Source organism: Kwoniella shivajii, chromosome 5 (assembly GCF_035658355.1).
Source record: "Kwoniella shivajii chromosome 5, complete sequence".
Lineage (NCBI taxonomy): Eukaryota > Fungi > Basidiomycota > Tremellomycetes > Tremellales > Cryptococcaceae > Kwoniella > Kwoniella shivajii.
In genome coordinates, this window is record NC_085912.1 from 1014161 (window position 1) to 1028437 (window position 14277).

The following is a 14277-nucleotide window of genomic DNA, read 5'->3' on the forward strand; positions in this document are numbered from 1 at the left end:
ATATAGCATGAGGTGGAAAATGTGAAGGAAGGGGAGGTACCGGCAAATGAAATTGAGCTCTTGCGGGAACAGGATTCGGATATTGACATGGGACAAGGAGGTTTTCAGAAAATACGTGTATAACGTCCTGTATGTCAGCGAATTCAGATTACAGATCAACTTACCACCAGTGTGTTCCATGTGAGAGTGGATTGCTTTAATACAAAGCCTAAAGTGTTTTCTTCCTTCTGAGTAAAATCAGGCGGCAGCCAGAGGGCCAAGATATTATTGAGTGGAACGGGTAAGTTTTTGGCCATTCTAATTAGTCAGCTGTGATCACATTCAATTGACTCACTGTGCAATGACGACCGAAAGAGACTCTCGGACTGTCTTGTCAAGAGCGCCTTTGGCTTGCTCCTCGATTTTTTTCGGCTTTTCGGATACCACATTCAGCTTTAATGACAATTTCTGCCTCTTAGATTCGTGTTCAGAATCACCATGTGTTTTCTGGGGGGAGGTCGAAGTCGCTTTTGCAAGAGAGGACGGGGAGGAAAGGACGAATTTTAGAGGAATATCTGTGGATGCCTGTCGTTTGCGTTTGCTTCCCGGTGTGTCTGCGCGCGTGCTATTTAGCGTGACATTTGCGCCATAGGACAGACCCTCACCTTCATCTTTGACGGACCCCCGAGTCTCCCTCATAGGTCTCGGTGACATGCTGCGATGGCGCGTGAGAGGTGGAAGTATTCCAGGGTCAAGTAATGTTTTTGGATGATATTGCTTTGTATTTGTGACACACGCGCAACAGATCAGAAGTTCGGATGAAGTGATTTTATCGTGATGGTCGCGTAAACATGAAATCAAGCCGGTATCTTTCTCTTTGCCCTCGTTGTGCCCTCGTTGTCGGAAGCTGATGTGTTTGTCCGAAAGTAACGATGTACTCTGTCCAGTAGGTATGTGGACTATCAATAAGGTCTATAAACAATGCATTAATTGATCATGATACATGAACAAATCTACTTACCCTTTGGTCATCCCCACCACTGGATTCAGTAGTTTACGTAAGTGTCATGTGTGGTGGTAAACGGAGTTATCGGGGATATGAAGTGAGTGTGGCAGTTCTTCATCACCACAGCGGGAGCAAAAAGTAACTGGTTCAAGTAAAAGTTGGAATGATACTCTTTGATCTTTTGATATTTGTCAAGATTGTCTGCATGTTGTTGTCCAGTTGATAAGTTCAGGTACTATCGTTCAGTTATCATCTCGTCCACTATGTCAGCGAACAAGGGAAAGGTGAGCTCCCCCGTCCCTTCGTGTGCGGTACTAAATTGACTCTCACGACTGCTAGACTGCTCTCGCTCTCACAAGGGTTTGGCACCATACGTCAGCGGAAAACAGAGTTCTTGGTAATCTTGCAAGTAGAATAGCATGGGCTTTGATGGGAAAGCATAAGCCAACATATGATCCAGCAGGTGAGCAAGGATCCCAATGACATGGGTATAAGCTGATAATTCTTGTGTTCCAGTCGATGCCGGTGATTATGTTGTGGTCTCAAACGCCGCTCAAGTGCATTTGACAGGAAAAAAGGGCACAGATAAGGTGTATTATTCGCATACGGGATATATGGGAGGTTTAAAGGCTGTACCAATAACGAGGATGAAGGAGAGACGGCCAGACGAGGTGAGTAGGGCTTTTGAACATGCCAAAGAAGAATCTGACCCATTTGGTCAGATCATACGGCGAGCGGTATCAGGTATGCTGCCCAAAAATACATTTCGTGACAGACGTCTGGAACGTCTAAAGATCTTCGCTGGACCTGCGCCTGAGACATACGTGAATAACAGTCTGCAGACATGGAGGGATCAGGTGGGACAAGCGCAAGTGGAGAGCAAGTCTCAGCCTATGGTATAGGCGGATGTGTATATTATTCAGCATTGTAGAGCTTTTCCGGTGATAAGAAACGATAGTGTGTATTGCCTGAACTAAACTCGCAGGTAGTGTTCACATGTCATGAAAATACGTAAATCACTAATCAAACATACACATTAATCCGTATCTATTATATGGTGACAAAGAGCATCCAAAAATCCCTAACTATTTTATACAGCACTACCCACAGCTTTCATCTCTTCTGTTGGTGGACCTCTATAATAAAGTCAACACATTCTCTTAAATGATCAGACTCACGTTGATGACTGCCGCAATGGTGTCGCCAGTTTGGTAGGACTAGGTCTTAGTTCTACACTGTCTTGTCTCGTGTCGATTTGCGACGACACTCTAAGCCCTCTACCTCCGAGATTTGCCATTCCTCCACCATCGAGGATTTGCCCTTCAACGTCTAGTCCAGTTTTACTGATCAGACCCGTTCTGTCACTTGGCGTACCTGGACGTGAGTCAATGATTTTAGGGGAGAGATGGGACGACACCGCCGTGGCAGTGGTCCCGCTCGAGGTCGTTTGGTTTGCTGCACCGGGCGCTGCCGGATGATAGTACGAGCGTCTCTGAGTTTTAGTGTAATCAAAGATTTTAAAGCTGTAAGGAGTAAGCGCTCTATTCGGGATGTGAAGTGACTTACTGCTCCTCCATCATGCGCATTTCCGGAGTCATCATCTCAAGGTCTTGACCTTCTTTTCTTTTCCTAGCTTTTAGTGGGTTTTCCTCTAATAATAGCTCTTCGAGTTCGTGTGTGGCGTCGAAATTTGCTCGTTTGGACTGCTAGCATCAGTAACGGCCATCGTCGGGAATCACTTACATCTGGTTCAAATGGAGGCACTACTTCTTTCTTATATAACTGATCCCAATTTATATTTCTGAACCAAGGATGGGACTTTATGTCGGCCATACCTCCTCCACCAGGCCGATAGCCTAGTCGTCTGTTTGGATCTCGCTCCAGAAACTGGCATGTCAGCGCGTTCAATACCAGCCGACTTACCCCTCGGATCGCATGCATACCATCAGAAGAACACTTTCCTGGTGCATCTTCCGGCCATATCAACTGCTCATTGAGGATGGAGTTGGTGAGGGCAGTATTGGTTCGACCGCGGAAGGCTCTCTTTCCGAATAGTAGTTCGTATCTAAGTTGTGTCAGTGAGGGTCATTAAATGATCATTTTCGCTTACGCTAATATTCCCAATGACCAGAAATCAACAGGTGCAGAGTATCCTCGTTTCGTTAACACCTCGGGGGCTAAGCTTTTGTCAGCCTTCAGTCTTTCCAACACAAGGGACTCACCCATGTAAGCCATACTTCCGGCTACACCTGTTAACAATCTACGCTCCGAGAAGTGAACAGCAATGTTGAAATCGGTGATGTGAGCGTGTCCTTTCTCGTCAAGAAGGATGTTGTCCGGTTTCAGATCTCTGCGGGGTATTTAGTCGATATTTTCTTATGCAGGTATACTCACCTATGGACTATTTTCTTGGAATGGAGGTAATCTATTGCTAGTGCTATTTCTGCTACGTAGAAACGTACTACTTCTTCACTCATGGCTCCTGCACGATCCAGATGGACTATATAGAAATCAGCGATGGACTGCTATTCAAACACTTACATCTGAGATCCCCTCCCAACATCAAATCCAGTACGAAGAAGCAGTTCTCATCGTCTTGAAAGGCATAACGCAGATTCACGACAAAAGGATGGTCAATCTGTTAGGTCAGCTTTATTATTCTGAAGTTCTCACTAACCTCTTCCAACAGCCTTCTCTCCTGTATTATATTCGCGACCGCCTTCATCTTGACGCATTTCGCCTTGTTGATGTATTTCAAAGCGTATAGTGTTTTGGAGTGTTTATGTTGGACGACCCGAACCTGTGTTGCTGTTAGTTCGACTAGCGTTGTTGTCACCCACCTTTCCAAAAGCACCTTTGCCGACACTACGAAGGAGATAAAAGTGGAATAGATTCACCTCGCCCTCGAAATCGATGGCCTGGAGATGTACCGTCAGTTTAGGGTGTAAAGTCGCGCACGTACCTCTGGTTTGCAGCATGCTGCACCCATGATTGGACTGGGCTTCACTGATGAGCTAGCGTAGGTCTCCCGTCGTTGGCTTGGCGAATCAAGTAGGTGCAATGATGATGATGAGAAGAGACACGCTGGGCAGAAGGCGGGTGAAGGCTTTCAACAATTAACGTCTGCAAAGATAGATATAATGTAGGTTGATCAACATACATGGACGGCAAGAGAGGGAGTTTCCTGTGTACTCTCCACTGGATTCGAATAACACAGAGAAGGAGGAGATCTCGCATGGTCCACATATACGGGGAGAATGGTGGAACAGTGCTCACGGGGATTGAAAACCGAAATGAAAATGACTCACGTTTTCAAGTCGAATATGATCGGTCCTGTTCTTTTCTTTCCTTTTCTTTTCTTTTCTTTTCTTTTTAGCAATTGATGATATGATATTCCTGTCTTTTCGAAGACAATAAATGTTTTGTGAATGCGGTGGTGTTTTGAGGTGAAACAAGAGACAATAAAGAACCTTGTAGGGGGTTGTAAGGCACAAAGAAGTGTTCTTTTCGACAAGCACTGACTGATCTGGGTCTGATTGTCGGGGTGTCTCTTGAAGCTAGAAGCTGATTCAACTTCTATGGTAGGGATCGTTATGTGATGCAATGGAATGGATTTTGGTGGAGCATTGATACATGAGTGAGTTTGACTGATCAATGTATGTATCGTACATATATAATTGAGTAAGAGTAGTAATGTTTGGGTGATCACACACAAGCGGGGGTCTCAGGGTAAACAAGCCGCCCTCTTTCCCTAAATCCGCCAAAGCTTATTTTTTAGGACATCTACTTTAGTTGCTATTAAGTGCCATAGTGGATGCAAGTATGGTCTACAGACTTGTATCTATGCAAGTAACGCGGACATCTGCTTGACAGCTTCCTCACATTCTTCCTTGGTACCCACAGTCACCCTCAGACATCCCTCACAGCCTATTTCAGAACCTCGGAATCGGACCACAACACCTCTTGACTCTGCCATTGTCTTATACACCTCGACAGCTTTTGTGTTGCTTGGTTTACCCTCCTCGTCAAGAATCTCACAGAGCACAAAATTGGCCTGATTCCCACCGAGAATACGTCCGACACCTTTGGTGTTTGACAGCGCCTCAATGAGAGCTTTTCGGTTTTGATTCAAGGTAGCGACAGCGTGAGACATGGCTGCAATGCCTTCTATGGAAAGGGCAGAGAGGGCGAGAGATGCGGTTGGTAGTGATACATTATAAGGGGCTTTGGTATTTGTGAGGATTTGTACGAGCGGAGGAGGAGCAAGGAGATATCCAAGTCTATGTCATTAGCTTGTGACCACAGGTTTTTACTCACCTTATAGCGGCCAATCCGAAACTTTTACTCAACGTTTGAGTGACACAAACGTTGGCATAATCATTGACCAGATTTGCTGCACTACTGCCTTCCGGTGAGAAATCGATGTATGCTTCGTCAACGACAACTACACCTCTGAACAAGGGGTTTTCGAGAACTCGTTTGATAGCATCCAGGGGGATTATAGTCCCAGTGGGATTGCCAGGGGAGCAGATGAAGAGCATTTTGAGGTCGGGGTTGGCTTTGAACGCTTCGTTCATCTGGAGAATGGTCAGTTCTTGATGATATCTTTCTCAATTATTCAGTGACTCACAGCTTTCTCATCCAGTTGGAACCGTCCACCTTCGGTAGTCAACGGCACTTCCAACACTCCCACGTCATTGACATTAGCGGTGACTTTGTACATTCCGTAAGTTGGGGGACAGGTCATCACCCGATCTTTTCCAGGTACACAGAGCACTCGGTACAGCATGTCGATTACTTCATCACTCCCAACACCAAGAAATACCCACTCTTCATTCGGGACACCTCTGAATTTCGCGATGGATCGCTTCAAATCGTCGTGAGTGGGTGAAGGATATCGATTCAAGCTGGCGATTTCAGCTTCAGATAGGAGGGATAGCGTTTGACCGGCGATCGAGTCAAGCTTGGCAGGGGGAAGTGCTGGACCGATTGCGTTCTCATTTGCGTCAAGAAGGACACCTGCGGAGTAATCGTCTCGAGCACATCGATAGGGCTGTAGAGCGAGAATATTGGGCCGAATGAGGGATTCAAGGGAAAAGTGGGAAGGAGAGGAAGGCCCGGGGGATTTCAGACCGAGAATGGGCATCTTGAAGCGTAAACAGTGATGGGAAATGGAGGGAGAGCAACAGTCGTGTTAATGAGAGAGTAAGGGATTATATAAGCCATGGACTTCAAAGTTGATAAGGAAAATTAGCGACTCGATGATCTGAAATATCAATAATCGATTGATGACTCGGTCATGTCCGCCACGTGGCATTTTGTTCAATTCTTACAAGACTGATGAAACGTATCATTAAGCTATATGCATACATGTTTGTTTCTCACTACGCTACTACACCGACCCTTCCACTGGTTGTTCCAACAACTTCCTTGCCTTCCCAGAACTTGGGCAACTCATTTCCAGGTATGAAATGTCGTTCAACTTTTTCCTTTGTAATCACGCACATCCGGATACAACCACCTGATGATCCGTCTCGAGACATTGCGAGGGAGAGGGCTGGTAATGGATCAGTAATTTTGTTGGATCTATACCACTCACTATTCTTGACGAACTCCACTGTTTCCTGCTCATTCCAACCTTCTCGATAGGTCGCGTCGCAATAACCATAAACATATGTCGATCCAGATCCTATGAGAAAATTAGTGGAATAGCTTGGATAGAGTGTCAAATAAACTCACCCCCGATAGCCCAAGGCTGTTGGAACATTCCCCCGCCTAATGGAATGTTATACACAGATCCACCTGCCTCTTTATCCCATCCAGCAACGATTATTCCAGCTGATAATTGATCTTTGTTGTCGTAACACATCTTTTCGAACAGTGCTGCGGCGGTTGATACTGTTGGGGGCGATCCATACACAGCTGTGTAAACTTGAGCATGTTGATGGACGACGTCGGCAACGGCTTGGGTGTCAGCTGCTGATCCTGAACGACAGCAATAGATTCGGTCGTGAATATGAGTAAGCTTGTCTGTGACTCGGTTGGCCTAGATTGCAAAAGTCAACCCTACGACCAGATTGTTGTTAAGACACACATCGTACTGCACTCACGATGTATGACCCAGTGGTTGTTCTACTGTCAGCGCCAATGACTACACCTCCGTCGAACTGAACAGCCATAATGGAGGTCTGCGAGACAGGTCAGCACGGGTTGACAAGACAGGGAAGCAGCTTACACCCAGGTTTACTTCACCATTCTTCAGACGGGTGATATCGACGGTATGTATGTTGGCCATAGTGTGATAATGATATGTGTTGAATGATAAGGTTGAGGATGAACTAATGATTAATGATTGTACCTCTCATTATGATGATGATGATGACACTTGCGTTGGCGAACGCGTTGTAGCGTCTCACCTTAGGTACATGAGAATTGCACGTGATCACCATGTGACTACCATGTGGTCACTCGCTCACAACCTAATTCACCGCGCTGTTTCAAACAAGGTGGCGGCTGTCCCCTCACCTCCTGGTATTGACATGACCACATTGTGCTGTCTCATATATGATTTGATTTGTTCTTACTGAATAGGCGACATAATCATTGTCATATCGCCATCAGAATCAGCCACCATCAAGATAAGTATCATAAGCTCTCGTCTCATCTTCATGTCATATACGCCATTTCACACTACTCAGCGATAACAGCAGATCATCGTAAAAGTTTGCGTTTATCCTTTAATAAAGGAAGGCGCGTCATCGGAAAACACACACTCGAGAGGGGCTGACCAGCGTGTTTGAGAGCACGCTTTGGTCATCTATCTCGACTTCCCATAGCAGCGATGCCATCGGTACTCTCTCCTCCTTCTAAATCATACGCCCCACTGGCGGACGAAGTGAATCCATCTTTCGGAAACATCGCCCCAGCACCTACAGTCACTCGAAATGGCACAATAGTCTATTCAAAGAGGATACCATCTTCAATGAGTAACGTTTCATCGAACGATTCGGAGGACTTAGAGCGAGTGGGTGGACATCTGAATAATGGCTCAGAAGAGACACTCTCTGCAAGCTCTAGTCGGAAGGGGAAAGAGAGGGAGGTCGACGAAGATCCTGAGGTGAGGAGAACGGCGAAAGGGAAAGAACGGGCATGGGATGTGGAACAGGGAGAGGAACGTTATCCCCCCTTAAACGAAGTGGAAGAGGAGGAACGCCGGATACAACAGGTGAGCTGTAGACTGTCTTCCGTAGCTGACAACATCAGAATCTGGCACGTTTTGCTGCAAAAGACATGGCTCGTAGAAGAGCGGCCAGAGAATCACGCCAGATGGCACCGCCTGAATCGCCTTCATCGTCTACCACTTCTTTCTCTCGTCGACCGTTCTCAGTGCTTAGTACAAAAGCAAATAGGAATAGTATTATGGGTTTAATGGAAGGAATATGGCCAGGATCGCCAAGGCAGAACGAAGACGTGAGTTTTTGATAGATAACGTTTGCTAATATTCTAGCTTCCCACACATTCTCCTGTAACGCGAGACCAACCTTATCCAAATCCTTACGACACGCAGCCGAGCTTTTCCCCTGTACCGAAAATGGTGATATCTCCAACCTCTCCCGACGGTCCATCTCCTTTCTCAGACCCACCACCGCCCGCTCCTATTGCCGGATCTGCTCATCGCCGCTCATCAAGCACTGGATCGCCATTGGCTTCCCCTACCGATGGAGTAGGATTTGCCTATAGCGGCCCAACTTGGCGAGGCGGGCAAGCAGTTCAGCAGCAAGAAGAAGAACCTCCTGGACCAGAAAAGTGGTGGCATGCTCTCTGCGCCTGGGGATCTGATCTCGATGGTGGTTACGATACAAACCAACGGGGAGGCCAAGTAGGCAGGACAAATCCATTTGAATAGCAATGCATTATCTATGTAACAGGTATGTAATATCACGTAATGCCAGAACGGACACTGCCACCGCTGCAGGTAGCATGAATGCGAACACAATCCGTTCCAGCATCGCTTTTCGTCTATACAAGGGACGATCAAAGAGGATGGAGGCAAAATGTTGAAGTCTTGACCGAGCGATTTTGTCTTGTAGTAGTGGTTGATCTGGAAGGGTATGTGAGAGTGAGCGCTGTTTGCAAATGGACGAGTGAGGAACGAATGTCCCATGGAGCCTGTACAATTAGTGTCATTCTGCATCGCAAAAGACCTACCCATATGGAACGCGCTGGGGTAGCTTGACTCGAGCGACTAAGGCGTTCATCCCTTCGGCGAGTCGTCGAGCGTCGATGATCCACAGTTCGGACCCCGCGCCAAGTGCTGGAGAAGGTGTACCATCCGCTTGAAGGTATGACTCGTCGTAGACTGATGATTAGCTATTGTTTCGTGCGGGGACTTACCATACGTGAGTAAGAATCCATCGTCCTCGCTTGTGGGAACGACTCTTGGGACAAATTGGGCTTCTTGCGCAAACCATCCTTCAGGCAGAGCAAATATCTCTATTGGCGACTTGCTGCATTCGGCGTGGTCTTGCAATATCTGGGCGGAGGATCGACTATCGGGCTGTTTGACGAGAGCATGTATGTTCATTTTTGCAATGCAATCGACCTTCGCTGCGCCCCCTAGTCGTTCGTCGAATGAGCCGGAGCGCATCGTGCATCCGTATATATACTTGGCTGGAGACATGTGCAAGTGATGTGGCAGGCTGGGGAATTCAAAAGGGATCGCGGAAAGCGGGAACGAATGGGTGGTGTGATCAGTCATATTGAAGCGGTAGTAATGTAATCGCACGACATCGTCGACTCCCTGCTCAGCTTCAGGAATGGCAACCGCGCCCGCCGCGTAGACCAATTTGGCCGTTTTAAACCGGCACCCAAGCATATTAACCGCCACGAGCTTGCCATCCCTATTGAACTCATCCCATGCGTTGGCTGTGTGAAATATCAAACTAGGTTCCGGTTCTTGAAACTTTATTGGCGAGGTTTCAAGAAGACGAGGGAAGATGACGAATTCGGAAGGGAGGGTGCGGTCAAAGTGAATGAGAGGGACTGGGTGCCTCGAGAAGAGATTGTTGGGAGATAGAGTGAGCGGAAGGTTGAGTAGGATTGTATGTGTTCGAGTTGCAGCGAAATCGTGCATCATCTTCGCTCGTCCGATATCTATCCCTTTCTTCCAGACGACATGACGACCTGCTCTATCTATGACTGAGTATCGGACATGCGGGGCGTCAAACATTTGCGTGGAGTACAATATAAGGGAGCCATCAACCGGATCGATACGGGGATGTGCCGTCATCCAGTCCTATCTAGTCAGCTAAGTCTACGATATTGTGCTTACCTCTTGTACCCTGCTCAGGCCGAAACGTTTCCACCATTCCCACTTGCCCCTTCTTTGCGAGAGGTCTTCGCCGTTCTGCGGGTCTTTCAGCCTGTCCCAAGCTATTGTTTCAAGATTCGGCAGTCGTACTTCAAGAGGAGGACCTGATTCGCAGGTCGCAAGTAGGCGTTGTGTCGGCTCGTGGAGAATATCTTCAACCTGATCCTCTTTATTGTATTCAGAACCGAGACCTTCACCCCACCAAATTACACTAGTATTCGCTACACTCAACACGCCCATACGCGCCCGCAAAGCGATAATGAATGCCTGTATGATTGCAACGACAATGCGGTGCAGAGACGAAAGTGGGGAGATTAGTAAGGCGATGGACGGCAGGGGAGATCGTAATAACATCAGTGTCATCGATAATAGCGGTGTCTCGAGGTGTCGATTCGTGTACAGCGGCTCGTCGCCGAAGAATACGCCATGCAACATGCCATCGCCGTCGAACCTGAAATTAGCGGTGTTTCATATGGGCTCTCACTCACCAATGATAGTGCCGCCCTTGCTCTGGCGGGTACACTGGATTCCCTCCGTTTCGTATATACTGTCCGCCTTTCAATTCCAGTGGGACCTCGCCGTAAACCACATCGCAGGTGTGGGCGATATACTCGTCCGTGACCGGCGCAAAGTTTCCTTTGAGAAAGGGGTGAATATGATCTCCGTCTGGTATGCTCCTCATTTTATTCCGGAAAATATTGTTGAGTTAAGCTTGAATGAAGCAGCATTCTGATGAGTTTATTCGAGTCGCATTTCTTCCAATATGCAGTCGTTTGTACATTCAATCGATCTCAGACGTTTTTTGAAACTTATTACAAACTATGCTAAACTTCAGCATTCGTCGTCATTGAATTTCCACCGTAGAGTGTGGGGCCCCAGCACGATGAAGCTATGGGATCTGTATGTGCACGTGGGCAGTGTATTTCCTGTCTTTACGTCATCATTTTGGTCTTTTTGGTCAAATTCCCACTCTTGTACATTTTGCTTGGCAGAATCTCTTGTTATTCCATGCTGTGCTCATTTTTGTTTTCCCTCTTCCTCTTTCTGTTTCCAGCCATCACCCATCACTCCTCAAGACATCTTCGAACCTCCATAAAGATTCAAAGGTGGTCATTGGTGGTAAGATCGTACACTCGATCCCTACATCTAAATCGTCGACCTTGCCAACTTTTCATCATATCTAGTGAAACTTTCTTTATCACTTCATCTCAATGCCAACTCAAGAAAACACACCGCTCTTAGGCTTGACCCGTGGCCATGACGGGGCATCTACAAAGGTCCCCTTCAAACCTCTCAAGTCCACTCGATATCTCCTGCTTGGCTCATGGATTAACGTCTTACTCATTGCTGTTCCTTTGTCTTTTATCGGTCAGTATTGTCATCATCTCTCGCGCCCTTTGCTGATCATCTTATAGCGGATCTTCTTCACTGGAGTGCCGCTGCGCGATTCGCTACGTCCTTCCTGGCGATCGTTCCTCTCGCTAAGGTGAGCAAAATGCCACTTCCTGATAAGAGCTGATCACCGTCTTAGCTCCTCGGAGACAGCACCGAACAGCTCTCAATGAAGCTTGGTCAGACTGTTGGTGGTCTTCTCAACGCCACGTAAGTCCAAAACCTGTGGCCTAACTGATCAATATAGATTTGGAAATGCAGTGGAGTTAATCGTAGCTATCGCCGCACTTATCCAGAGTAAGCGACCATTGGACTTGTGTTTCGAATCTGGCTAACGCTTGGCACAGATGAACTTCGTCTTGTTCAAACTTCACTTCTCGGAAGTGTTTTGTCCAACTTGCTTCTCGTTCTAGGCATGAGTTTCTTCGCGTGAGTCTCCACATCACCTTGTTCTGGGCTAAATTCCCAGTTCCGGTTTCTTTTTCCACGAGTCAACATTCCAAGTCACCGCCGCTCAAGCCAGCTCGTCCCTTTTGACTCTCGCCTGCATCACGTTGATCCTACCTGCTGCATGTAAGTCCTTACATTTGTATCCAGAACTGAACCACGTGATAGACCATGCCTCGAACGACGACACGGTCTCAGCTACAATCAAAACGTTGCTTGAAGACGGTGCTCCTGATCCAAATGATTCTTCGCTCCGTGGCCTCCTAGTTTTGTCACGAGGAACCTCCATCATTCTTCTCCTTACTTACTTCGGCTACCTCTATTTCCAACTCCGAACCCACGCTCAACTATTCGAAGCCGAGGAGAACGAAGATGAGGAAGCCGAAGTAGCCTCAATGGATCAGTGGAGCGCCGGAGCTTGGCTCGTGATCATTACCGTTATCACATCATTCTGTGCCGATATCCTCGTGGGCAGTATCGATGAGACAGCTGAACAATGGCACATCCCCAAGAGGTAAGCTTGATATTTGGTGCCTCTGTTAATCGAAGCAGATTCATCGGTCTTATCCTCCTCCCTCTCGTTGGCAATGCCGCTGAACACGTTACATCCGTTTGGATGGCTTGCAAAGGTAAAATGGAGCTTACCATTGGTGTGAGCGTTGGATCAAGTATCCAGATCGCCGCTGGTATGATCCCTCTCTTGGTCATCATCGCTTGGCCCCTCCATAAAGATCTCACCTTGTTTTTCGTATGTGATCTTACCTGGCTCGCTTGCCTTTTAAGCTGACACAGTCTAGGCAAACTTTGAAACCATTGTGCTCTTCGTGTCTGTCATGTTGGTCAACCTCTTATTGCAAGATGGTGAGTGGGGTCGTCTAACGGACCACAGATGCGGGCTAACGATGTCGGTGCAGGGCGAACCAATTACATGGAAGGTGTCATGTGTGAGTGCAGCCTTACTATACGCCGAGCTGTACTGACTACTCACAGTGATCGCTCTATACCTTGTCATCGCACTGAGCTACCTCGTTTGATCGCAATCGCAAATGAAGGCTATCGATCGAGATACTATTCTTTACAGTCATACTCATCGTATACACTTCTCGGAGTGCTTCGCTTCTCCACACTGCCTCTTCTACCTCCATGTCATTGAGAATACCTTTCTATGCTCTCACTTAAATAGTCGTACTTGTGTTGACTGATACACGAAAGCTGCATGCATACACACTGCTGGCCTAGACGGCTGCTCTAGTCGCATGAGCAGCTTCATGTGCAGCAACCCATCATCATGGCAACTTTTCCAAGTGATCGCTCTGGAACCGTGGCATCGATATACAAAAATTGAAGGACTAACTCTCCAGGGACTGAAGCTCTTTCCGACGTGATTGGGCATTTCGAGAGGCTGCTGGTTCTAGGGAAATTTCTCGGGATTCATAAATACTAATGGACGACAGCCATGCGAAACCTATCATCGATGATTTTGCTCCATCCTATTCATATTGTCGGGAAATCGAGATAACGGACTATTGGCCTTCTGTTGCATGGAGGTGCTATCTATTGCTACTGCTCTGGCCTGTCTCTGTGGTCGATAGAGCGGAGGTACTTGAAGCCCCTAGCCCTTGTAGTCTCACTCCTGCCTATGTACGTTGAGTCTAGCGAGAGCGGTCCTGTATGATGAACCCGGCTTAAATCTGTTTGCAACACAATGTATACATACTCCCGCTCTCAATGATATCATTAGATAGATATAGAAAGGATATTGGAATAAGGTAAAAGGATATAAAAATTAGGATATTGTTCATTCAACTTCTACCCTTATTGAGTACCAAAGATATGATATATATCTATATACAGAAGAACTCTACTTATCATATTCATAGTTTTCTCCCTATAAATTCTCGTTTGTTGTCTCTCCCTATGCCTTGACAATATCTCATTGGATTCCGGTCTCTTTCAGAAGCTACAATGCCTATTCTCCCTTTTGAAACCTATACAGAGCTGAGTACCACTTGAGCTCTCTATCTAATAATATCCTTGCATTCCGACAACATTGTTCCTTATTGAGCGCTATAGCAACATTCTT

General features: G+C 46.9%; 9 protein-coding genes across 9 annotated transcripts; 3 read left to right on the plus strand and 6 right to left on the minus strand.

Moving 5' to 3' along the window:
* Positions 1 to 330: 330 nt before the first annotated feature.
* On the minus strand, positions 331 to 693 carry IL334_004117 (uncharacterized protein; the record flags this gene model as incomplete). Its single annotated transcript, XM_062935840.1, has 2 exons — positions 331 to 593; positions 645 to 693. 2 exons carry the CDS (start codon positions 691 to 693, stop codon positions 331 to 333), a joined length of 312 nt encoding a protein of 103 aa, XP_062791891.1.
* Positions 694 to 1248: 555 nt separating this feature from the next.
* Positions 1249 to 1887, plus strand: IL334_004118 (ribosomal protein L13; the record flags this gene model as incomplete). The annotated part of the gene is made up of 4 exons (XM_062935841.1): positions 1249 to 1269; positions 1325 to 1448; positions 1502 to 1656; positions 1708 to 1887. The coding sequence occupies 4 exons, from the start codon at positions 1249 to 1251 to the stop codon at positions 1885 to 1887; spliced, it is 480 nt and encodes a 159-aa protein (XP_062791892.1).
* A 188-nt stretch (positions 1888 to 2075) lies between these two features.
* IL334_004119 (uncharacterized protein) lies at positions 2076 to 3720 on the minus strand (the record flags this gene model as incomplete). Its single annotated transcript, XM_062935842.1, has 8 exons — positions 2076 to 2121; positions 2164 to 2508; positions 2552 to 2688; positions 2909 to 3050; positions 3096 to 3162; positions 3208 to 3335; positions 3380 to 3485; positions 3663 to 3720. The coding sequence occupies 8 exons, from the start codon at positions 3718 to 3720 to the stop codon at positions 2076 to 2078; spliced, it is 1029 nt and encodes a 342-aa protein (XP_062791893.1).
* A 1106-nt stretch (positions 3721 to 4826) lies between these two features.
* IL334_004120 (uncharacterized protein) lies at positions 4827 to 5138 on the minus strand (the record flags this gene model as incomplete). Its single annotated transcript, XM_062935843.1, has 1 exon — positions 4827 to 5138. One exon carries the CDS (start codon positions 5136 to 5138, stop codon positions 4827 to 4829), a length of 312 nt encoding a protein of 103 aa, XP_062791894.1.
* Positions 5139 to 5298: 160 nt separating this feature from the next.
* On the minus strand, positions 5299 to 6131 carry IL334_004121 (uncharacterized protein; the record flags this gene model as incomplete). The annotated part of the gene is made up of 2 exons (XM_062935844.1): positions 5299 to 5562; positions 5616 to 6131. 2 exons carry the CDS (start codon positions 6129 to 6131, stop codon positions 5299 to 5301), a joined length of 780 nt encoding a protein of 259 aa, XP_062791895.1.
* Positions 6132 to 6369: 238 nt separating this feature from the next.
* Positions 6370 to 7280, minus strand: IL334_004122 (uncharacterized protein; the record flags this gene model as incomplete). Its single annotated transcript, XM_062935845.1, has 5 exons — positions 6370 to 6542; positions 6585 to 6674; positions 6725 to 7031; positions 7096 to 7173; positions 7221 to 7280. 5 exons carry the CDS (start codon positions 7278 to 7280, stop codon positions 6370 to 6372), a joined length of 708 nt encoding a protein of 235 aa, XP_062791896.1.
* Positions 7281 to 7826: 546 nt separating this feature from the next.
* Positions 7827 to 8891, plus strand: IL334_004123 (uncharacterized protein; the record flags this gene model as incomplete). The annotated part of the gene is made up of 3 exons (XM_062935846.1): positions 7827 to 8102; positions 8249 to 8455; positions 8553 to 8891. 3 exons carry the CDS (start codon positions 7827 to 7829, stop codon positions 8889 to 8891), a joined length of 822 nt encoding a protein of 273 aa, XP_062791897.1.
* Positions 8892 to 9189: 298 nt separating this feature from the next.
* IL334_004124 (uncharacterized protein) lies at positions 9190 to 11037 on the minus strand (the record flags this gene model as incomplete). The annotated part of the gene is made up of 4 exons (XM_062935847.1): positions 9190 to 9320; positions 9380 to 10183; positions 10317 to 10417; positions 10844 to 11037. The coding sequence occupies 4 exons, from the start codon at positions 11035 to 11037 to the stop codon at positions 9190 to 9192; spliced, it is 1230 nt and encodes a 409-aa protein (XP_062791898.1).
* Positions 11038 to 11566: 529 nt separating this feature from the next.
* On the plus strand, positions 11567 to 13228 carry IL334_004125 (calcium/proton exchanger; the record flags this gene model as incomplete). The annotated part of the gene is made up of 11 exons (XM_062935848.1): positions 11567 to 11723; positions 11771 to 11841; positions 11887 to 11926; positions 12009 to 12044; positions 12095 to 12176; positions 12271 to 12320; positions 12363 to 12708; positions 12864 to 12942; positions 12992 to 13055; positions 13109 to 13138; positions 13185 to 13228. 11 exons carry the CDS (start codon positions 11567 to 11569, stop codon positions 13226 to 13228), a joined length of 999 nt encoding a protein of 332 aa, XP_062791899.1.
* Between the last annotated feature and the right edge of the window lie 1049 nt (positions 13229 to 14277).